Source organism: Callorhinchus milii, unplaced genomic scaffold (assembly GCF_018977255.1).
Source record: "Callorhinchus milii isolate IMCB2004 unplaced genomic scaffold, IMCB_Cmil_1.0 Scaffold5, whole genome shotgun sequence".
NCBI classification, from domain to species: Eukaryota; Metazoa; Chordata; class Chondrichthyes; order Chimaeriformes; family Callorhinchidae; genus Callorhinchus; species Callorhinchus milii.
Genome location: NW_024704746.1, coordinates 26,254,614 through 26,278,230, shown reverse-complemented (window position 1 = coordinate 26,278,230; position 23,617 = coordinate 26,254,614). Strand labels below are relative to the sequence as shown.

The following is a 23,617-nucleotide window of genomic DNA, read 5'->3' as shown; positions in this document are numbered from 1 at the left end:
ATTTATTTATTTTGAAGGGATTATTACCCAGGAAAGAAAAAATTTATGTTAAACGATCCAAAAGCAATTAATATTTCTGTTTGTAATTAGACTAAACTGATCCGAATGGCATGTAAAATTTCCCCCTCCTCCATATCATTCACACTCAACACTTAACAATACAACTGACCATATTATCATTGTGACCAAGTTACATAAAGGAAAATTACAAAACCAACAAAGCCAGGATATTTTTGTTCTTTGAATTCAACTGAGAATAGCAGAAAGTATTGTCAGTCTTGAAACCTAGCAGATGTTCCAATGAACTACTTTGATGATGCTATAAATTATGACAAGATGCAATTTTCTAGGGGCATATTTGGTGAATGATATTTAGAAACCATAAAAGTTTTACGTGTACTTAAGAGGAACATCAACACAAAATAGAACTCTTAAATACGGAACACAAATTTGTATACTTTTTTATTTTTTGGAGAACATTGAAAGGCTTATTTATACGAACATCGTCTTAAAATTCTGTGTTTTGTTGTAGAAAATGTCAACTTTTACAAAGAGTAAAGTTCTGCTGGGTTTTCTTACACAAAATGGAGTCACAATCTTTACTTTTCTCTGCAGTTCAGTTCAACAGAAGCATTTTGCAAAGTCGAAGGTAAAACATTTATCTTGGATCCTTCCCAGGAATTCCACACTTGACTTTTTACACACAGCGTCACAATTAACCTAGAACTCCTTCAGGCATCTCATCGTGACATTTCCCTTCACTGTCGGCTAGCTTTACCATTTTCATGTGCGTCCACCCTACAATACAAAAAAACACGTAAAACTATTGAGAGATTTTTATATTAACGCAAAGCAACACCTTAAAGTGGCATAACATTTTGGCGATATTGATAGCATCACTGTAAGTTATTTAACAAAGTGAAAATGGAGAGCTTTCGAATGCTTATCTCAGTAGTATTTTATTACACTATTACATGACAATGAATAGTTAAGGAAACTCTTCTTATTATGTGGCAAAGGCGACTGACCCATTCTCTTCCTTCAGGTGCTGGTACAGTTCAGCTTTGTTGTTAACTGAACTCAAACGCCCAGCAAATTCCTGATGCTTTCTTGAATTGGCTGTATTGATCCGGTTAGTCCACATAGCCAGTAAGGACATTGGCCCTGGAAATTGAGACACATGGGGAAAATTTATTCATATAATACAATGTAAAACCACTATTCAGAAATTTTCTAAACGCTTTGTCAACAACCACAACAACAAATTGCTTCTGTATCGTGCCTTTCACGTCAGGAGGACACCCCAAAGCGCTGGATAATGAGGTTTGCATCCGAGCTGTGGGTTGGGATCAGAGAGGGATGGAGGGCACGGTCTTGAGACTGGCCTTGAATGGGCAAGGGAGCGCGTGAGGCAGAGGGGCTCCGGGATGGCGTTCAGAGCGTGGAGGCAGAAACATTGCTGTGCGTAACTGGCTCGTGTTTCACCCTCAAAATGTACAGTCAATCCACTTTACAATATATCCTGTGCTTTGAGACGTCTCAAAGTCTTGATAAGGTGATATATCAATTGTATGGATTATTATTATGTAACACACATGTGGAAGCCACAATACAACTCACCTTTAACTTTCTCTATTGGTTGAATTTCCCCTATGCTGACCCGAGGTTTTTTGTTCAGTGGTTCTGGGGAATCGGGAGAATCTTTGATGATCTCAGCTTCCACCAGCTCCTCTTTTTCACGTTCCAGTGTTCCTTTTAATCTGTACAAAAAAATAGTGATTGCCTTCAGAAATAATTTAAAGCTGCAGTAAGAAAAATACATTATGTCGCAGTGTAAATAACAATCCTTGCCTTGATGTAGCACCTTATCACGTCTGAGACGTCTCAAAGCACTTCACAGGATATACTGTAAAGTGAATTGACTGTGTAGTTGTGGGCGAAACGCGGCAGCCAATTGCGCACAGCAGCGTCCCACAAACACTCGTGGGTTGAGGGACCAAATTATTATTAGTAGTATTTATTATTTATAATTCTTTTGTTGTACCTAATTCTCTACACGTCTCACTATGATACAGATCCAAAAAGTTCTTGGCTCGGCTTGTCAGTCAAATCTTAACTAAACGGCATCAATCAGCCACCTGATTGTGTGGAAGCTGAACTCACCGCTCAGAATCCTGCCAGGATTTGTCCGGCTCATAATCTTTCATGGCTTTGTCGGATTTATCTTCTTTGTCTTCTCTCTTCCTCCTGCCCTTCTTGCGGTCCTCCTCTTCGGGAGGTTTGCTCCTGCAGGCCAACAGGCACTCCAGCACCCGCTGGTGCTTCTCAGAGTTGTTCAAGTGCGCTCTCACCAAGGTCTCCAACTCATTCCACATGATACGGTACTGTTCATCTCTGGGGAAAAAAAATGTTTTACTCATTACTATAGTACAACTATTATTTCTTCTTCACACTCACGAATTCAAAAAATACTCTTCCAAATACTCCCAGTAAATATAATGTAGGAAAAGCAGCTTGTTCCACTACTAAACTAAACTCCCTTTTTAATTATTATATAATTATACCATCATATAATGAATTATGCGACACAGATGGAGAAACACAAATAAATCTACTTAAGCCTCATTGTTCCTTTTATGTCAGAACTCTTCACTCAATCATGGAGTGTTGCTACGCAACATATGCCAGAATAATAGCTACATACTTCCTCCATCACCATGTTCATATGAATATACAGCCTTGAACTAACTATATTTGTGTATTAAATTTATTCTTAAGGAAGCACCTTACCTTTTAGATCCCTTTCCTCTAGTCCCAACTGTTGAAATGGGTAGGTGATCATTTTTTCTTTCCATATCTACTAAGTTGTAAATAGTTTTTTGACAGTTAAGAACATCTTCTTCAGTCAGACTTTCCTTCACTATCAGACTCGCTAAAGGAACCACCTGGAATTCATATATAGGACAAGGAGAGAATGAAACCGAGTCAAAGGATTGGCAAATATCTTACAGCTCTAGATATGCCAGTGGTCAATGTTACAAGTATCATGACATGTAGCAGGTTTGCCTGCCTGGTATTTGGTGGATTTTCCAATTTTCTCCAAAGAGGGAAATTAATTTCCATCATTAAACATTTTTTTTTAAAAAAAAATTCTAATATAATTTTGAATCGCCAACAAAAACAGTCAATTTGCAGAATTGTAAGGTTGGCCAGAAGTCGATTATTGTGTGCGGCAGCACTTCTGACGTCACTTCCTGCACGTCTTGTGAAACAGAATGTTAGCGATCACTGCGTATTTAATCCAATGATAAACTGGACTATTTTATACATCTGCGCTGTAATCGAGGTTCCCTTACGGCCTGCATGTTGAAGATGGTTGTCTGAGATATGATCATCGGCCAGTAGCGTGTGTGTCTCTCCAGCTGACACTTTGCCCTCTCCAGGGGGACTTCCACATTCCCGTCCATCATATACCTGGTTTCCAGCACAGGAGCTAATCTGTTTTCCCTCATGAACTCTCCAAAATCCTAAGAAAAAAAGGAATGTTACTATGAATCCTACAGTACTCTTAACCACTAAGCTACAGGATTCCACAAACCATTAGAACAAGCAATTAGCAATGTCAGACAGGACATTAAAAATAAATCAGTTTAGAAAATTGTAATAATTCCAAAGTGACGTACCGTAATCCTGTAATCTGTCACTCTCCCTCCACACCCTTCACTGATCGAAGGCGGCTCCTCGAGGATAGACCGGCAACAGCTCAAAACATGCAGGAAAATCTCCCCACCGTGACTGCAAAGCATATGACTAATCACTTTGGAGCCTGATTTTCGTGGTTGCTCCAACAAAACCGAACGACCTGATACACACAAGAGTACATTAACAACAGCGTTACATCAACAATGCAACAACGGACATCTTAACCCGGTAGCCTTGAGGAAGTGAAAACACTCATTATTTAAGATGTTGTATGCAGTAGTGATTGAGGTAAATTGCATCATACAAACAACACCTTATACGGGTACCTATGGTAAAGGGTAAGGTAAGATTGGTGTGACTGGAAATGCTTTTCTGAGGTTGCAGTTGACAAATGTTATTGTGTAGTGGATTTCTCTACTGTCCATTTCATGAGCTAATGCTGAAACGGTGTCCACCATTAGTCTTTGCCTGTTGCTGGACTATTTTATGCATCTGCGCTGTAATCGAGGTTCCCTTATCAATAAGGATTGATACTGCTGGGCATCTTCAATGGGAGGTCTAAACAAGCTTATACTCCTGTGGTTACTTCCCCTTTCCACCCACTGGCTCCTCACTCACTAGCCTAGTGTTGGTTAGTCATGCTAAATAATAAATTTGAATACCTACCTCTGGTACAGTATTCCTCATACTTTGAATGGAGTTCAACCTGCACATGTAAATGAATACATCCCATCAAATACTGGGGGAGAGGGGAGAAAAGGGAAGAAAATCGAGGGCACTGTCCCTTTAAGTGTTTGGTTTTATGTTGCTCAGTTGATTTGTCTCACGCAGCTGCATGGAAAGGCCTTTATCTAAAGCAAGGCAGGGAGCAAAGGAACTCAAATGATATACTATGAGGTTTAAACTGATTAAGAATCTCCACAATACTGTACTAAGCCAGAGAATAAAAGAGGGCAACTAAATAGGGAGCCCTGAATACAAAATGACTGCTGAAAAGTGAGTAAAAAATAAAATCCTTGCATTTGATATAGTGTCGGTCAAGTCAAGGTGAGTCTCAAAGCACTTAACAGGATTTAGTGTGAAGTAATGAGTGTATTTTTGTAGGAGAAAGTAATCCAATATTCCTTTTCATTTGTTTAACCTCCAAACATACAACTAACAACACACAACACAAATAGTGAATGGGCATCAAGTAATGTTGAGGCCAACTTGGAGCACAATACCTATCAATTTGACCAAAATAATCATTAGAATAATTTGATTCAACAATAAATTACATTCATACAGCTCCTAAAGCCACCATCACAGATGAAATCATCATAAATCAAAATAATCTTCTACCATTTATTGACCTCCCATCAAAATATTAGAGCTACAATCAATTCTTAGATGAATTATAGGACAAGTTCAATGTAGCAGACCATTGTAAACATCATTCTTTCAGACCAAGAAGCATATCTAGCATCATTTGATTAAAAGGACGACTGTTGTAGTCAGAAATTCTAACCCATCTTTGCTACCAAGAGCATCAAAGGCAAAAACCACAACACATCTTCAACAGCGAGCAACTTAATCTATACTTGCATTTTATCCAAAAGAGATGTGCTGAATTGGGAGAATTCACATCGGAAGGAAAAAACATACATCTTCTCAAGACTTCTGCTGAATATTGGCCTGACTATGTTGTTTCCATGGCACCTGGTACTGTACAATAGTCCTGATCAGGCTGGCAGGTGACCTGATGCCAACACTGTTTTCAAAAAATTACTGTGGTACAATTTTAAATTAGTCACAGCTTTCATTGTAAAATAGGGGTTTGATCAGTTACCAGATTGGCAAGCGAGTGGAAATAGTTGACATAAGTGGAGAGGAAAGGACTGTTAGCTTTTATTTCAGACCTAAAACTTGTCTGACAATAGAAAACATTTAAGCAGTGGTGGATATAGTTTCATTACATTACTATAATGAACTTATAGGAAATAACTTTGCATTTGGGGATGTTCATATTTCATCTTGGTTCTACTGAAACGTCCTAGTAGAAAGCATAGCAGTTTCACAAATATGCACTGTGTCTTCAGAAAATACATAATAATAATAATAATAATCCTTGCATTTGATATAGCGCTTTTCACGTCAGGACGTCCCAAAGCGCTTCACAGAACACACTGTAAAGTGAATTGACTGTATATTTGTGGGCGAACGCGAATATATATAATATATATAGGGTATATATAGTATACATAATCATCCATGTAATTGGGCTGTTAGGTCATATTGCTATAAAGTGTTTAACCCACTTTCCACTCACTAAAGTCTCATTGCAAAACCATATCCAAAAGTAATCATTCATTCATAAATAAATGCAACATCATCCCAATTATTTGGTAGGGGGAAAATTTGGAGATGAAAGCTGTATTTAGAACTATATCACCTTTAAGAACACAACATAACACACGCCATGTGATATTATACATTCAATGTGAAATATCTAACGGTACAAAAATACACACCGTTTAGTAAAAAGTTTGTAAGGCAAGAAGATGGTCGACTGTTTACATCGACAGGTGAAATTCTATATGCTCCTGTGCAATAATGTAACTCTGAAAGAAATAAAAATCACATTAGCATTAGCAACTTATTATACAGGAAGTTGGAAGTTGCAATACAAGGTGCACTTTGTGTCACTGATGAAAGCCAAGGCTTCGTACCTTTGGAAATTCACTTGTGGTAAATAATCCTTGCATTATATAATAATAGTCCTTGAATTTGACATAGCGCTTTTCACGTCGTCGAGACTCTCAAAATGCTTCATAGAATATACTGTGAAGTGAACTGACTGGATATCTGGGGGTGAAACACGGCAGCCAATTGTGCACAGCAGCGTCCCACAAACAGTTGTGATTTGAGTGACCAAATTACGATTTTTATTTTTTTGAGGGTATTATTACTCCTGGAAAAGCGATCTGCCAATCGACTAATAATCGGGTGACTACTTACTACGAGGTAAACATAGGTGTGTGTGTGTGTGTGTGTGTGTGTGTGTGGAGTAAGGAAACTTGCTTAAGGTTTCGGCCTGCTGGGAATCAAACCCAGGTCTCTCACTAGGAAGGCGAGTGCTCTAACCACTGAGCTACAGACTCCGGCCTTTGATACAGCGCCTTATCACATCTTCGAGACGTCTCAAGCGCTTCACAGAATATACTGTAAAGTGAATTGACTGTGTATTTTGTGGGTGAAATGCGGAAGCCAATTGTGCACAGCAGCGTCCCCACAAACAGTTGTGGATTGAAGTGAGCATTTTTTTTTTGAAGGATTATTACTTAACATTACTTACCAACGTTATTGGTGCGGGGAGTGCACCACTTTAATGTGACTGTGTCTTTGACCGGACCATCTCGACTATTACTGCACACAATATGGGGATCACCTGCAAAATAAAACAAAAAAAATCCTTTCGTTTTTGGGGGGGGAAAAGCTACATTTAGAATATTTAGTGCAGACTGATATTTCAGTATAAAAGAGGATTTGTATATACTGTAAATTACTGTATAAGCCTGAAAACCTTTTACTTCGACCATGCTCACCATGCCCCACGTTCCCCCTGGCTCGGAGTCAGGCTCCGCCACTGTTAAGCGCTCTGAGACGCTACCTTGCCTGGAGGGTGCTGTATAAGTGCAAGTTGTTGCTGTTGTTGCAACTGGAATAATATCCTTCCAACTTTTCATATGACATCTCTATTACAATTCAACCGTAACTTGATTGTAGTCAAATTCAATTTCAAGCAGGTTTATAGTTCAATAAATAGGATACAAATTGGTGCTAAATTTTGTATACAATATCAGCAACTTCGAAAGATGCAATAATGACCATGAGTTTAAACATTAAGCCTTTGTTTGTACTTTAAACAGATAAACTTATTTAACGTGCTTACAAATCCCCATTTGCCGCCACAAGAACAGCAGTTTTGCAACTTGCAGCATTGCTCTTTGAGCAGTGAGCAAGATTCAATCAAGCAAGCTTCCTCAGCTCTTGCCTTGGCTACTGCTAAATATATGTGGTACTCCACCTCATGAATCAAGAGAATTGACGAAATTTAGGAAGCCACAGAAAGTAAATTGGATTAACAATCCACACAGTAATTTAAATTGATTATGTCTCATTGGAATCAAAGCAGTCTACACCGTGCACTGTGCAATGGCACAATGTTTCTAGTATGATGAATGCAGCGTGAATCTAACTAAAAATGATCCGCACGATATATAAATCTGTACTTTTAAAACCGGTGACCATATGGACGTTGGTGCTGTTTAAAATCAAGTTAAAACTAAACTAATACTTTATTTTAATTTTCATATTTAAAATAAAGGAAATAAAGGAATTTCACCGAATCACATAGAAGCAATAGGGCTTTCTGTCAAGGTCTGTTATTTAGAACTGAATAATGTGACACACTTGTGATTTATATACCCAGAAAATTCAAATCTTCTTAGGGTATTCCTTCGCTTCCTAGCACCAGAGTTCAACCCTAATAATTTATGCTGTTAAGTTATTTTAAAATTTCTACACCTGTTAAATAAAGCACCAAGTTACACTACCTTTTTTTCCTTTGACGTGGTCACCTACAAATGTCAAAAGAAGTAATACTGTATTAAGATTTTCCTTCTTATCGGGTAGAATTCAAACACTGAAATCGAAAAGTAATAATGAGAATCCTTGCATGTGGTATAGTGCCTTATCAAGTCATTGAGATGTCTCAAAGCGCTTCACAGAATGTACTGCTTCCTTTTGATTGAAAGTACTGACAATCGAAATTAAAAATTACCAGAACTATACTCAAACACTGACTAAAGACCGAGATGCTCAAGACATGTAGATGGCAAATTATTGTTGATTATGCATGCTTGAGTCGCATGTTTCTTCAATACAACCACAAGAATCAGGTATTTGAAAATAGAGTGTGCATTTTGCTTTAATATAGCATCATAATTTTGTTTTAACAGTTTCTTGAAATTTAGATACACCAGATATTACTAGTACCACAATTCACATCTATAAATTTCATTCTATTTCACATACATAATAATCCTTGCATTTGATACAGCACCTTATCACGTCTTCGAGACGTCTCAAAGCGCTTTACAGAATAAATTATAAAGTGAATTGACTGTATATTTTGGGGGCAAGTTATTATGCTTTTTTTATTTTATTTTATTTAGTATATTCCAGGATTTATTCAAACTGCACAAAGTGATACTGCATTTACTATGGAATCAACTGTTGTATAGTTACTACTAATGTGTATAACTATTCAAAGAGATGAAGGATTCTAATATTAACTACAGAAGCATTTTTTTCACCAGAATTAATATCAGGTTCAGTCGGCAGAAACAAGTACGCTAACAGAGAAATATCAGATCGAGGTAACAGCACAATTTGTTATCTTCATCCCTTATAATAAGCAAACTTTTAATTTCAATTCAATCAAACGTAATCATCTTGAAGCACTAAATTTAAACTGTAACCCTGATTAAGTTGTCCTTTAAAAAACGTTGTACATAAAGTTCAATTCAACTTCGTAGAAAACATACATGCTTGAAATAGTCATTGAATGTAGGAACATCAATTGGATTCCCCCCACCCCCCGGATTAAGTTCCTGACTTCAAGACACACGCCTGGTGGTTTTCAGAGGGAAATCTGCAGGAAACAATTGGAGAGTCAGCACCAGCTTGCTGGATCCTGCCATCTTGTGGGCAGCTGAAGCTAAGGCATGAGGGCTGGTGTCTCGGCTCCGCGTGTGGCCCAGTGAGAAATGGGAAGGAGCTGATGATGCCACACTGCCATTAAGTGGGGGAAAAGCCCGCAAGCCAACGATCGAGCGCTCTCAAATTGTGAACCATTCACCCGTGGGAACAATCACACTCGAGCCTGATCCAATTTGAGTTTTCCCTCCCGAGGCCAGAGGTAGAGGCCCAGTGTCATCCTGACCACTGGCCTGGCTGAGATCAGCTGGCTCATTACACTGCAATCGTTCAGGAGTTTTTAATCCATTAGGTCAGCGGAGTCCAACCTTTTGGCTGGAGGGCCGGATACCCTATATATTTGAGAAACATATAAGCAAACTTCTAATTTCAATTCAATCAAATGTAATCATTTTGAAGCACTAAATTTAAACCGTAACCCTAAGTTGTCCTTTAAAAAATGTTGTACAAATAATGTTCAATTCAACTTTGAGGAAAATGTACATGGCCGCATAAACAATATTTTCGTGTTTCCCTTCCAGAAACATAACATTTACAGGTTATAGGAGGAGCGAGTGGGCCAGATGAAATGTAGCGGGGGAAAGGGAGAGGGAGGCGAGGCTGAAATCTCCCCGCAGGCTGGATGTGGCCTCCCAGTTGGCCCACCCTGCATTTTGTAGGCCATCAGTGGAGGTCTGTGCCTCAACTTTCATTTGAATCTCTACAATGGGAGGCAATTTACTACATGTTGGACAAAATTAACAAGGATGATAGAAGATGATAGAAGATGACAGTTCGTCAGTTAATTCTATCTTCCTTGCAAAGTTAAACTCCTGCTGCTCGGAGGGAATTGGCACCTATTTTGGGAGGATTTATTTTGGGTGGGTGGGGGGCAAGAGTGGCAAGAAAGGATATAAAATCTTTTCAAATGAAGTGCAAAAAAAGTTATCATTAGTAGATTAAAGTCCAAAGTTTAGAATTAATTTTTCATAGACATGCCACCTTGTTTTGTGTCTTTCATACACTCCAGGGTTCTCTCTCGAGTCACTGGACTGATTTTGCTGATACAATGCTCAGTGAAAAGCCAAAAATATTTGTTTAATCATATTGTATAAAATCAACCAATTCAAGAATAATAAAATGTGGCATACATGTTAGCGCTGCAATGGTCTTGCCTTCTGTGAACAGAAAGAAACAACGGTCAGCATCAAAGAAAAAACATCAGATGTTATTGTTGACACCTCAGCTTTGTTAATAGCCTTATTCTTCTGAGTAGATGCTAATGCTTTCAAATTATTTTAAATCATTTTACATTAACATACTAGCCAAATGTTTTTGTAGATCTTATTTTAGCTATTCTTTTCTAACTACACCGACTCTTATCTTCTTCATTTTCTATTCAACTTTGATTCATTCATGTATTATGCCATTTTCGAATTAATATTTCCTGTTGATTACATTTAAAATGTAACCCTTACCTTTCTTACTGTGCCTCTGCCCTCCGTTCTGGAGATAGGACCCACATATGTTTGGCTCTTGATTGGCTGAAAAGAAGTCGCAAAATTAACTTTTCTATGACAACAATCCTTGCATTTGATATGGCGCTTATCACGTCTTTGAGATGTCTCAAACGCTTCATAATAATAATCTTTGCATTTGATATAGCGCTTTTTACGTCTTCTAGACGTCTCAAAGCGCTTCACAGAATATACTGTAAAGTGAATTGACTGTATATTTGTGGGCGAACGCGGCAGCCAATTGCGCACAGCAATGTCCCACAAACAGTCGTAGATTGAAAATGACCAATTTATTATTGTTTTGTTTTGGAGGGATTATTATTAGGCGTGTGGGGTAAGGATTTCGCCCTCTGCCTGGAATTGAACTCAGATCTCTCGCTTGCAAAGTGAGTGCTCTAACCACTGAGCTACAGGACTCCACAGATTGTAGTGCAATTGGCTGCTGTGTTTTGCCCACAAAATACACTTTACAGTATATTCTGTGAAGCACTTTGAGATGTCACGAAGATGTGATAAGGTGCTCTATCAAATGCAAAGATTATTATTTTACATTGAATCTTACTGCTTTACTGAATTTCATATTAACATTTGTCATAATTTCCCTGATGAAAACTATAGTCTGATACATACCATTTTTTAAAAGTTCAGTGTGAGCATCTTTTTGATGAAGAAGCTCCACATCATAATTTGCAGATGTATTTGCATGTTGTTCTTCCTTTAAATGAAGAACAATCAAAGCATCAATTGCACATGAATATCTTCAAGTCGAGGAATAATCATCACATCTACAGTACCTTATTTTCAACTATCCAAAAAGGAATAAAAAAACTGAGGTTTAACTTGTGACTGTGGAACCCATCAATTAATATCACTTTGGATTATTTAAAACTATAATTGAATGCACTTGGAAGCCCGAGAAACTAGCAATATTATAAGTCAATTACTTTCTGCACATGAACGTGTCTACAAAATAGTATTACGTACAATGCAAAAGCATTAAAGCTTTATCGGTTTTATTTGTGATTGCTATGAAAAAAGAGCTCACAGCGAAGATCAATTTAGTAAATTATGATAAATCTAAAAAATACTTAAAATCTTTACTAAAGACCTTGCATCAGGTTATGAAGATCTCTTACAGTATTTGAATTCTGATTCAATGTTATTTGAAATAAGGCCAAGGCTTCCTCTAACTTGTTTTCTGACAAAAACAATTAACAGAAACCCTAGATTTCTCCCAAGGTATGGTCTGTCTGAATCAGTTTAGAACATTAAAGATTCTTGTAGTATTTTTTGAAGAACTGCACTGGATTGATTAACATGTCACTGAATATTATTTGAATTGCCTCTGGAGTGCTATTTAGTGTACATTCAAGAATTTCCAAGTTGCTACGCTTATAAACTTTTCTACGTGGTTCTATTGTTACTGGGGCAGTCACTGAAAATCATTTTATTTCCTTGCACAACTCAACTTTTTATTTTTAGTGAAACTCTGAAAAAGCCAGTAAAAAGGATTTATGATGCACATCCATGCAATGAAGAATGATCGTTTAAGAACATAAGAATGATGTTGTTTATTGCCTCACAGAGTCGTGGGACCATTTTGCTAATGTATAAGTGCTAATCATTAAGTTACTGTGGTCCTTTGATTGCTGTGGGAAATTTACAGTAACACTGTCAACCCACTTGAATAGTGTATTTGTTTTTAAAAAAATGTAATTATATTCTCAGTTTACTCCTGAAAACTCACCCCCCCCCCAATTTACATTATCAATCAAAAAGTACCACAGAGAAAACTCCACTACAAATTATTTCAGTGTATGTTCCTCAGAATGGTAACATTAAAAAAAACGAAACATTAATATAAATACCAGGTCGTACAAACTTGCACTGTTAAAATGTGACTTTGGTTAAAAAAATTTAAAATACTGTTTTTAAAATATTATTTTAATCATTTACATTTCTGCTCATTGCATAGAATTTTTTTTTTAAGTTAAAATTATAGCAAATACATTATCACATGCCACACAAATACTGTGGTGGGTAGATATATAAAAACACAGATGATGGAAAGAATGGTTCACATACAAGGGATCGTTTTTAGCAACAGGATTATACAGAGGATCATAGGGTAACTTAATACAAAACGGACAGTTTCAAAGTGATTGCAAAATTGAAAAGCAGTAACTACTGAAAACAAAACATTCTTGCGATTATATTGCACACTTAAATGCAATATAACCTTTCGATCAATTTTCATGATCTATGATCTATTTTAAATTCAAATTTACTAACCTGTTCACTGACACTGAATGTGGGCTAGCAAACAGAAATATGATATGGAGAGAAAATAATTTTCAAATTACTTTGAAAAATTTTGAATTTTCACAAAACTAAAAAATAAGAAAAAATAATCAGATGCTGTACTCTACTGGTAAAAACACATTGCAACGCAAATACATACCTTCATAGGGATATTAGTGATTGTGGTTGAAGCCAGATCAAAGTGCTGCTGGACAAGTGTGGTGAGTTTTGCGGGTAACTGCCTTCCAGCCCGTACACTGTGCACTTCACTTGTTAAGACCGAAGAAATCTACAAGAATCAATTTAGACAAGGTGATAAAAAAGAAACTTATAGGTCTACAAGTTTACAACTAGTGCTGAATTTAGAATCTTTGCCATAAAAATATCAATAATTTTATGTCTTTTTTAAAAATAATTTACAATTACTTTGGAAGTCTATTTTATTTACTTGGGAGTATAAAACATTGAATTATGTGTAATTAGAATTACTAATGTAATTACTAATGATATAATTGCTGAGATGTAATGATTTTGTTTCTTTACAGTATATTCAGTCAACTCACTTTACAGTATATTCTGTGAAGCACTTTTGAGACGTCTCAATATAAGATGCTATATCAATTGCAAGGATTTCTTTTCACTTATGCAAAGTATGACTTATGTGAAACATAAATACTGTTAGCAGTAGGTTAACAAAAAGGTTCATTGTTCTCCTGCATTGCAATTTATACAATTTTACGAATAACGTCACATTCACGTACTGCTTATAAAACTAGAGAGAACTCACATCTTTCCTGGGACGATCTGAAACCATACTATCTTCTCCCACAGTGTAGGTGTGGATTAAGACCAGCTCACAGTGCTGAACCTGCATTAAGCTGAAAGAAACGGTTGATACTCAGCAAAATCAACCAAGTGATGAAATCTTTTCTCACTCGCCTCTTCGGAAATTTTTCTTTACAGAAAAATATGCTCAAACTTACTGATCAGAACTCGCTGCCAACTTATTGTGCTCATGGATCGTCTCTTGGACACAATCTTCCAGCATTCGGACATGGCTGTCACTGCGAGACAAATTTTAGATTAAAAAATGCATTAGAATAAGAATTAAATCAGAACAAATTTAATAACATGAGCGCTTTGAGACATCTTGCTGACAAGATAAGGCACTATACCAAATGTAAGGATTATTATTAAACTATTAAATTAGATAATCCAGAAATACTGCCAAGACAGTACTTATAAAAATTGTAAATTTACATTTACAAATTTATGCCAATACAAATTAACTGTCTGATCATCTTTTGTTTATGCAATATTGCTGGCGCAGTTAGCAGCCACATTTGCCTATGTAACAATATTCACTTTCATTTCTAATCCATTACATTTTGTAAAGCACTTCAAGGCTTTGATGTGAAAGGCCTTATTATAAAGGCAAGTTATTATTTATAGAACAGTATTTTTGTGATATAGTGCAATCTATTGCAACAATATATAAAACTGCAGAAAAAATATTTATATATTAAAATCAATTTGTAAGATTGTTATAAATGCTTTCGGATTTTTGACAACGGGTGGTGGTATTTTAAAAGCATTATCCAGGGGTCATTTTCCATAACTCTAATAGCAGATTGCTGGATCAACCAGAGTCACATCAGATCATTGCCTCAGGCAGTTAAACTGTGGCCGTGTTTAGCTGAGTTATGTGAGATCACACTGTGATCCTTGATGGACACGAGAGAAGCAAGCATGCATTAAATTATTATTATTTATTTTCTTTTGAAGGGATTATTACCCCGGGAAAGCGATCCGCCCATCGACTAACAACTGAGTTCCGACTTACTGCTAGGGGGAGCGGAGTAAGGAAACTGAAATGAAGACAAGCATACACCACATTACACCAAGTATTGTACCTTTTGGCGTTAGTTATACAGATGATGCGGCCCCTGTTGCTGACACGGTCTGCATTCTCCATTAGGGTGGTACGAGCTTCATGCTGATAATCTGTACATTTACACAGGACTTCCACTGCCTCAACTAAGCCATGTAGCACACTGCAGCACTCTGGGTCCATGCGAGGGTTGGGAGGGCCCACAGCTGCTAAAGCTGCCATCAGCTGTGACACAAATAATGTCTATTTCAGCTTGCAGACAGACATGATAGAAATTCTACCAGATTTAAGATCTTTACTTGATTCAGAAGTGATTTAGGCATTCATCTGCCCATTCAAGGGAATGGTAAAATACATTTGAAAAATTCACATATTGAAACTGTGTTATATGTCATCAACATATAGTCTGTGACAGAGCAGATTTTTGAAATCGCACTGAATAGCTGCATACAATAATGACATTATCATTACGCACTCAAACACTGATTGCTCTTTGAAAATATTGTTTGAGCATAAAAGCTCAAGAGAAACTGGAAGTTGCAATACAATCTTACAGAAAGAGGTCTTCACATACTGAGTAATCAAATGGTCTGCCATTCAGTTACTACTAAGTAGCTTTCATGACTGCACACACTGCAGTACATAAAGCTGATATAAAACATTTTATATCAACACAAACTCCAATTAGGTACTCTCCAGCAACACAGTTTAACAATTGTTTGATTTACTACATTAAGTAATTTTACTGTAATCGTTGCTAAAATTAAACACACTATGGTCATACTTTTCCCTCTTTTAATCCCAAATGGCATCTGAACACAAATTTGCTGAAATTATATCATCTATTCTTTGTTGGCGGGGACAGCAAGACAGCAACACCAATATGGCATAAACATTGTAAAATTTCCAGAGGATATTCAGTCAAAAATTCCATCATTATCTTCATTTGAGATTGGAATCTCACACTGGATAGAATAATTACAGTTGTTTGAAACTTTCCCCAAATAATTACTTAAGAAAATAAAGGATGTGGTGGAGGTGTTTACAACTACACCCATTTAAATCCTAGTGTACATGTTGATACAGGTTTTCTTACCTCCTGCAAGTTCTGATCTTCTTGACTCCAAGAATTCAGGGTATGTGCTCTTGAGTCACTTACAATGAAATTTACCTATGAAAACAATCAACCAAGGAATAAAGAAACAGAAGCACTACTATTTTGACGTTTTAGTCAATTGTAACTTTTAAAGCCTAGGGCAAATGCAATTTAGCTCAAGTCCAGTTGTGAAATTTACACTTTACTTCACAAAACATTGATGTGATGGAGTACTTGGCATCTAATATTCAGTTATGTTGCACAATCCACCTCGCAGAATATACCTCACACCATGTGGAGATGAATTCAAATTTCTTTCAAATGTTCCCTACCTGTGGATTGTCAACATGTTCTTACCAGAACTGTCTTCAGCACTAATATCAAAATATCTTTATAAGTTAGCTGGAATTCATTTAATTTCCTAGAGTCACACTGTGCTACACCCACTTTATGGCTGTTTGTGGGACATTGGATGCCACATTCGCCTACACAATACACAGTCACGGAACTTCATAATAAATCCTGTAAATTGCTTTGACATGTCCTGCTGAAGTGACAAGGTAAGGATTACCATTATTAAAATATCTCAAGTCTTTGGAAAAGCGATGATGAATACGAAGTGCAAAGAGGTTAAAACAGTGTTTTTTGCATGAGATATCACTTTATGGCTGATGATTCAGTTAACTGGAGTGAAAAAAACCTTAGGAACGAACATATGGAAACAGGAACAGTAGGAGGATATTCAGCCCACTGAATCTGTGCTGAAGCTTCAATCCTTAGTCTGTGCTGGGTCAACTGATCTTAGCCAAGGCAGAAGTCCCAGCAATAACAATGGCACCAAAAAGAAAATCATCCATGGTCTGGCTACCGATGGCTATGTAGTGACCACTATTGCAAATAATCCTTGCATTTGGAATAGCGCCTTTCCCGTTGGGAGGGCATCCCAAAGCACTTCAAATGGTTCTAGCGAAATGGAGTCAGCAGTTGCGTATTTATAGTTGAATGTGACAGCCCAATTGCACACTGCAATGTTCCAAAAACAATCATGAAATGAATGACCAATTGTATTTGAGGGATTGTTGGCCAAAACACAGGGAAAAAAAACTCCTTTCTCAGACAGCCATTTTTTAGTGTGAGCAAGTGGTCCAGTGAATGCCCAAAAAGTGGGTATACCACACTTCCAGTTAGCAAAGGTCCACAGTACACTAAGTAATCCCTAAACAAATGCAGGCTCTACTAAGAGAAGTTATGAGTTGATGCAAATCTTAGTGTGAGTTTTCCATGTAAACCAATTACTATTTTAATAAGGCTGATGGACGACACACAACTAGATCTGGAAAATACAAATAATGATCCTTGCATTCGATATGGAACTCCATCCCACAGTCCCTTCGCCTCGCTTCCTCCCTTGCCTCCTTCAATGACAGTCTCAAGACCCTTCTCTTCGATCATGCTTTTGGTCACCCTCCCACCTCTCTGCCTTCCCTCACCCCGACATCACTGCTCCTCGATGCTCGGGCCCCGACAACTGACTATTCAGCACTTTGGGACGTCCTCTCGATATGAAAGGTGCTCTATAAATGTAATTTTGTTGTTGTTGTTGCGCTTTTCACGTCTTCTAGACGTCTCAAGGCGCTTCACAGAATATGCTGTAAAGTGAATTGACCGTATATTTTGGGGGCAAAACGCGGCAGCCAATTGCGTACAGCAGGGTCCCACAAACAGTCGTGGATTGAAGTGACTCATTTATTATTTTTTTCTTCTTGAGGGATTATTATCCGAGGTGTGGAGCAACGAAACTGGCCCAAGGTTTCGCCCTGCCGGGAATCAAACCCAGGTCTCTTGCTTGTGAGGTGAGTGCTCTAACGACTGAGCTACAGAAGTCCATGTAAACATGAGAAAATGCTAACTTTAATGGATGAATTTTTTTCTGGGGGCGGGAAGCACAATACTTGAGAAGTTCACACAAGGAGTGGCAGGAGAGAAAAGCTAGGAGATGAGAAGCAACGACGCGTTCCAGGAACTTGGAAATAAAGAAGATGGTGGTTTGAGAAGAGAAATGTGTCAAGGGAAGGTTTTTTTAGGATGGGGTTAATTACAGCATTTTTTAAGGGGAGGGTGGGAGCAGTGCCATGAGACAGAGAGATGTTCACGATGTCTGTTAGTCGGGAACAAGGAGATGGAGCTGAGAGATAAGGTGAAGGTTAGGAATGGGGTCAAGGAGCAGGTAGTGGGCTTCATTTGGGAAAGGATGGAGATGAGAGAAGAGGGGGAAAAGCCTGTGCGGTGTCCTGTTAGGCAAGGGAAACATTACAAGTCGTGCAAGTTCCTAACTTTTTTGCTCAATTATTCTGGCTGATATACACAGCAACACATTCCCAATGGACATTTTTCCTTACCCTGGTGGAACCCATTAATTGCTTTGGAGCAACTGTGAGCAACTTGTGGTCTCGAGGTGCTGACATCATATTGTTTATCATTGCAGGCTGAAACACATGAGAAAGCAAAAACATCAATCAAATATCACGTACAACTTTGTTGGAAGGGCTCATAAGAATGTTTGGTTGCGCTGAATTAGAATATTGTTGAATATTGTTCGATGCGTTCAGTATCCTGAACTCAGTTGGAAAGAAAGTAAATCCAAGATAATATAGAATCTTACATCATCATTGACTTCAACCATTGACATCTGGTACAATATGTTGCGAACCAACAAGAGTTCATAGCTTCTATCACAAGCAAATACTGTAATACTGTATTGTTCTAACATTGAAACTATCTTACCGTGGCCAATATTTGAATGTTAACCTCACTCAAACAGGCCCAAATGCAATCTTTATTATCATTTTATCATTATTATGGGATATATTGTAAAGTGTGGTGACTGTGTGCCTTGGCTTTGACCGGCCTGGGGGCGGGCGGGGGGGTGGGAGATCAATAGATGTTGAAGGCTATCTGCTCCAGTTGGAAGAAAATAAATGGTACTTGGCCGAGTCTGCAGCTCCGCTCATCTCACCAGAAATGGAATAATAAACTCTTGGCAATCCAAAGAGTTCCCAGCCGGACTGACGAAGATGACAGCGGGGATTCTGGTCCTGGACTGAATTGTAAAGAGGAGGGGGGAGATGGGGGGAAATCAGAGGGATGGGGGAGAGGGAGGGTTGAGAGGCATGTTTCTCACCTGTTTCCTGGCTGGGAAGATGTCGTACATGATCCTACAGTACTCCATGGCGGACTCCACGGCGCAGGTCCAGAGGGACTTGGAGATGGGGGCCAGGGGGATGATGCCGGGGGCCCGGTTCTTGGTGAACATGTCAAACTCCACTGTCTGGCGGCAGGACTCGGACATGTAGGGGCAGTGATCCACCACAAACACCGTCTTGTGGGCCTCGGAGAACAGCTTCATCTTCTCTCTCTCTTCCCTTTCCCTCCCTCCCTCCTCTCAGTGTCCCTTCTTCCTCTCTCCCCTCTCCCTCCCCTCTCTCTCCCCCCCCCTCTCTACCCCCTCACCCCCCCCTCTCTCTCCCCCCCCTCTCTCTCTCTCCCCCCCTCTCCCTCTCTACCCCTCTCTCTCCCCTACTCTCCCTCTCTCTCTCTACCCCTCGAACTAAATTGAAAACAAATCACCAAATCCCTTCCTTTTCCCTTCCGTCTCTCTCTCTCTCTCTCTCTCCTCAGACAATAATAAACATTTCCCGCCCGCGATCCGCCGACTTTTAATAGTTTCTTTTTTCCCCTCAAAATAACCTCAATAAAGAAGACTAATGAAGCGCCGCCGCGACTCAGCCCTGAGCTCGAGCCTCAGCACCAACCGCCGCCATCAGCCGCCGAGCATGACGGGAAACGGCCTCACACAACAGGGCCGCCTCCGCGTGACGTCACTTCCCCCCCACACCACAACAGGCCCGCCTCCGCGTGACGTCACTTCCCCCCACACCACAACAGGGCCGCCTCCGCGTGACGTCACTTCCCCCCACGCCACAACAGGGGCGCCTCCGTGTGACGTCACTCCCCCCGCCCACACACCACAACATGGCCGCCTCCGTGTGACGTCACTCCCCCCCACACACATTCCATCACCTGTTTGTACCCAATAAACAATATAATCCACAGGTTCACAATATAGTATAATAACAATAATAATCCTTGTTATTGGATATAAACCGTCCAGAGTCAGTCACCGAGATGGCTTGTTTCTCAGCTGCGCTGTTATCTCATCTAAAGAACACCACTCATCATTTTTTGAAGACATATGATAATAATTCTAATAATAATAATCCTTCCATTTGCTACAGCGCCTCTCATCGCATCTCCAACACGTCTCAAAGCGCTTCACAGGATACACACCGCAAAGCGAATCGACTGTGTATTTTGTGGGCGAAACGCGGCGGCCAATTGCGCGCAGCGGCGTCCGTCCCACACACAGCCGTGGGTTGAAGTGACCAATTTAGAACCGTAGAATAGAATCATTGAATCGTACAGCACAAAAAGAGGCCATTCGGCCCATCGAGTCTCTGCGGCTCTTTGAATAGAGCAATGTAGTGTCAATCCCACTCCCGGCCCTTTCCCCATAACCCGCAAACCCGTCCTCCTCAAATACCCGTCCACCGCGTTTTTAAAAGTAGTTATCGAATCGGCCTCAACCGCCCTTTCAGGCAATGTTCCAGATTCCAACAACTCGCTACGTAAAAACATTTCTTCTCACCTCTCCGCTCGGCTTCTTTTAGAGACTATTTTGAATCTGTGACCTCGAGTCACCGACACACCCACCAGTGGACACAGTTTGTCCCTTTTTAACCTATCAAATCCCCTCATGATTTTTGAAGACCTCTATTAGGTCCTCATAACCTTCTCTGCTCCAATGAGAATAATCCCAACCTCTCCAGCCTTTCCTCATCATCACGGTCCCTCATTCCTGGTACCATCCTCGTAAATCTCCTTAACATCCTTCCTATAGTGTGGGGCCCAGAACTGGGCGCAGTATTCTAACTGAGGCCTAACCAGTGTTTATATGGGTTAATCATCACCTCCTGACTCTTGTACTCTATGCCCCTATTTATAAAGCCTAGAATCCCATATGCCCGTTTTACAGCTGTATCTGCCTGTCCTGCCACCATCAAGGATTCAGTTACCTGCCCCCCCAGGTCCCTCTGTTCCTTCACTCCCCTTAAGATTGTATTACCGCCTATATTGCCCCACATTCTTTCTACCAAAATGCATTATTTCGCATTTCCCCACATTGAAACTCATCTGCCATGTGTCGCCCATTTTACCATCTGTCTATGTCTTCCTGCAGTTGATTCCTATCCTTCTCACTGTTTACCCCCTCCCTAACTTTGTGTCGTCCGCAAACTTGGAAATGGTATTTGCTATACCCAAATCCAGATTATTTATGTATATTAAGAAGAGCAGTGGTCCTAATACCGATCCCTGGGGGATGCCACTGTACACTTCCCTCCAGTCAGAAAAGCAGCCGTTCACCACAACTCTCTGCTTTCTGTCTCCCAGTCAGTTCTGGATCCGCTGCCACTGTCCCTTTTATACCGTGGACTTCTATCTTTCTTACAAGTCTTTCATGTGGCACTTTGTCAAATGCCTTTTGAAAGTCCATATAAACTACATCAACTGCACTACCTTTATCCCCTCTCCGTTACCTCATCGAAAAATTCTATTAGATTTGTTAGACAAGATTTGCCTTTAACAAATCGGTGCTGTCTGTCCCTAATTAACCCATATTCTTCTAAGTGAAGATTTATTCTGTCCCGGATTATAGTCTCCAGGAGTTTCCCCACTACTGATGTTAGGCTGACTGGCCTGTAATTCCCTACAGGGTTGGTTGGTTGGTTAAATAGTTAGTTAGTTAGTTTGGAGACTCCTAAGCAATGGTGATGGGTTTCCCTGACTGGGCAAAATAAAATATTTTGTGGACCTCTTTTGATGACTCAGACTTTCTTTTTCTCTCTATAGGTGGCAGTATACAGTCATTCACAGGCTGTTGTGGGGCTATTTAGAGGAGAGAAAGGAGTTTGGGATTTCTATAGTATGTTACTTGTCTAGCCATGTTGAAATTTCTCAACACGCTTTTCAGCAATTACTTTCAACGCTAATGATTTAACAACAACAACAACAAAATTATATATGTATTGCACCTTTCACGTCGGGAGGACGTCCCAAGGTGCTGGACAGTGAACAGTGTTTCAGAACTGAGCTAGGGTCGGGGGGAGGGAAATGGCCGATGGCATGGTTGAAGAGGTGGGTCTTGAGGCGGGACTTGAAGGAGACTAAGGAGGGGGCGAGGCGGAGTGACTGGGGGATGGAGTTCCAGAGGTTGGGGGCAGAATGGCTGAAGGTTCTCTCGCCAATGGTGGGGCGGGTGGGTCGGGTGATGTGGAGAAGCCAAAGCCGGCTGAGCGGAGGGAGCGGGCGGGTTGATAGGGGGTTAGGAGGTGGCAGAGGTAGGGTGGGGCGAGGCCATGGAGGACCAGGATCTTGAACTGGATCCTCTGAAGGATAGGGAGCCAATGGAGTCGGGCAAGAGTGGGGAGATGGAGTCACGGAGTTTGGTGCGGGAGAGGACATGGGCTGCAGAGTTCTGGATTATCTGCAGCTGTGGAGGGAGGAGTTGGGAAGGCCGACAAGCAGTTTACATAGTCGAGCCTGGAGGTGATGAAGGCACGAACAAGAGTTTCAGCGCCTGAGGGGTGAGGTAGTGGCGGAGTCGGGCGATGTTCCGGGGGTGAGGGAAGGCAGAGCAGGTCATGGCTTGAATGTGGGGGAGAAAAGAAAGTTGAGGGTTGAACAAGACACCGAGGTTCCTGACTGGCGGTGAGTTGTAGCGTGCAACCATGGAGGGTGATGCTCCCAGAGCCTGAGTTACTGAGGTGCTGGCATGAGCCAATCCATTTAAAAGGCAAATGCAGCAGCCATTTCACCATCAGCATTGTTCCGTAAGGTGAATTGAGGTGAAGTCTAACAACAACTTCAATAGCAAGTTGCATTTATAAAGCACCTTTCACACCTCAGAAATCACAATTTATCTGGAAGATTGTTGACAAAGACTTTGAGAGAAACTCCCTTCTCTTTGTGAATGCACCGTGGGATCCTTTAGGGTTCCACCTAGAGAACAGAACCATGAGACCTTCATTTTAATAATTATCACTTAAACATTTTATATAATAATAATGTGGTCACTCAATCCACGACTGTTTGTGGGACGCTGCTGTGCGCAATTGGCTGCCGTGTTTCGTGCACAAAATACACAGTCAATTCACTTTACAGTATATTCTGTGAAGCGCTTTAAGACGCCTCGATGTGATACGATGCTGTGTCAAGTACAAGGATTATTATTATTATAAATAGGTCAATTTGTGC

General features: G+C 39.8%; 1 protein-coding gene and 1 non-coding gene across 2 annotated transcripts; both read right to left on the bottom strand.

Annotated features, from left to right (window-relative positions):
- Window positions 1–436: 436 nt before the first annotated feature.
- Window positions 437–19,699, bottom strand: ints13 (integrator complex subunit 13). Its single transcript, XM_007909013.2, has 19 exons — window positions 19,428–19,699; window positions 18,646–18,732; window positions 16,247–16,321; window positions 15,173–15,375; window positions 14,243–14,323; window positions 14,047–14,137; window positions 13,420–13,548; window positions 11,589–11,673; window positions 10,920–10,985; window positions 10,593–10,619; window positions 7,037–7,129; window positions 6,213–6,302; window positions 3,684–3,862; window positions 3,357–3,527; window positions 2,791–2,945; window positions 2,164–2,394; window positions 1,621–1,760; window positions 1,029–1,164; window positions 437–798 (listed from the first exon to the last, which is right to left on the bottom strand). Exons 1-19 carry the CDS (start codon window positions 19,650–19,652, stop codon window positions 759–761), a joined length of 2,304 nt encoding a protein of 767 aa, XP_007907204.1. The 5' UTR covers window positions 19,653–19,699; the 3' UTR covers window positions 437–758.
- trnag-ucc lies at window positions 6,771–6,844 on the bottom strand. Its single transcript has one exon. It is a non-coding gene; the product is annotated as a tRNA-Gly (tRNA).
- Window positions 19,700–23,617: the final 3,918 nt, after the last annotated feature.

Excerpts from the sequence above, each read along its gene's own strand:
- ints13 (XM_007909013.2), bottom strand. The coding sequence starts at position 19,652 with ATGAAGCTGTTCTCCGAGGCCCACAAGACGGTGTTTGTGGTGGATCAC. Across the intron at positions 18,733-19,427 it reads TCTTCCCAGCCAGGAAACAG|CCTGCAATGATAAACAATAT; the intron begins GTGAGAAACATG and ends CATGTGTTTCAG. Across the intron at positions 1,165-1,620 it reads ACCAATAGAGAAAGTTAAAG|GGCCAATGTCCTTACTGGCT; the intron begins GTGAGTTGTATT and ends CTCAATTTCCAG.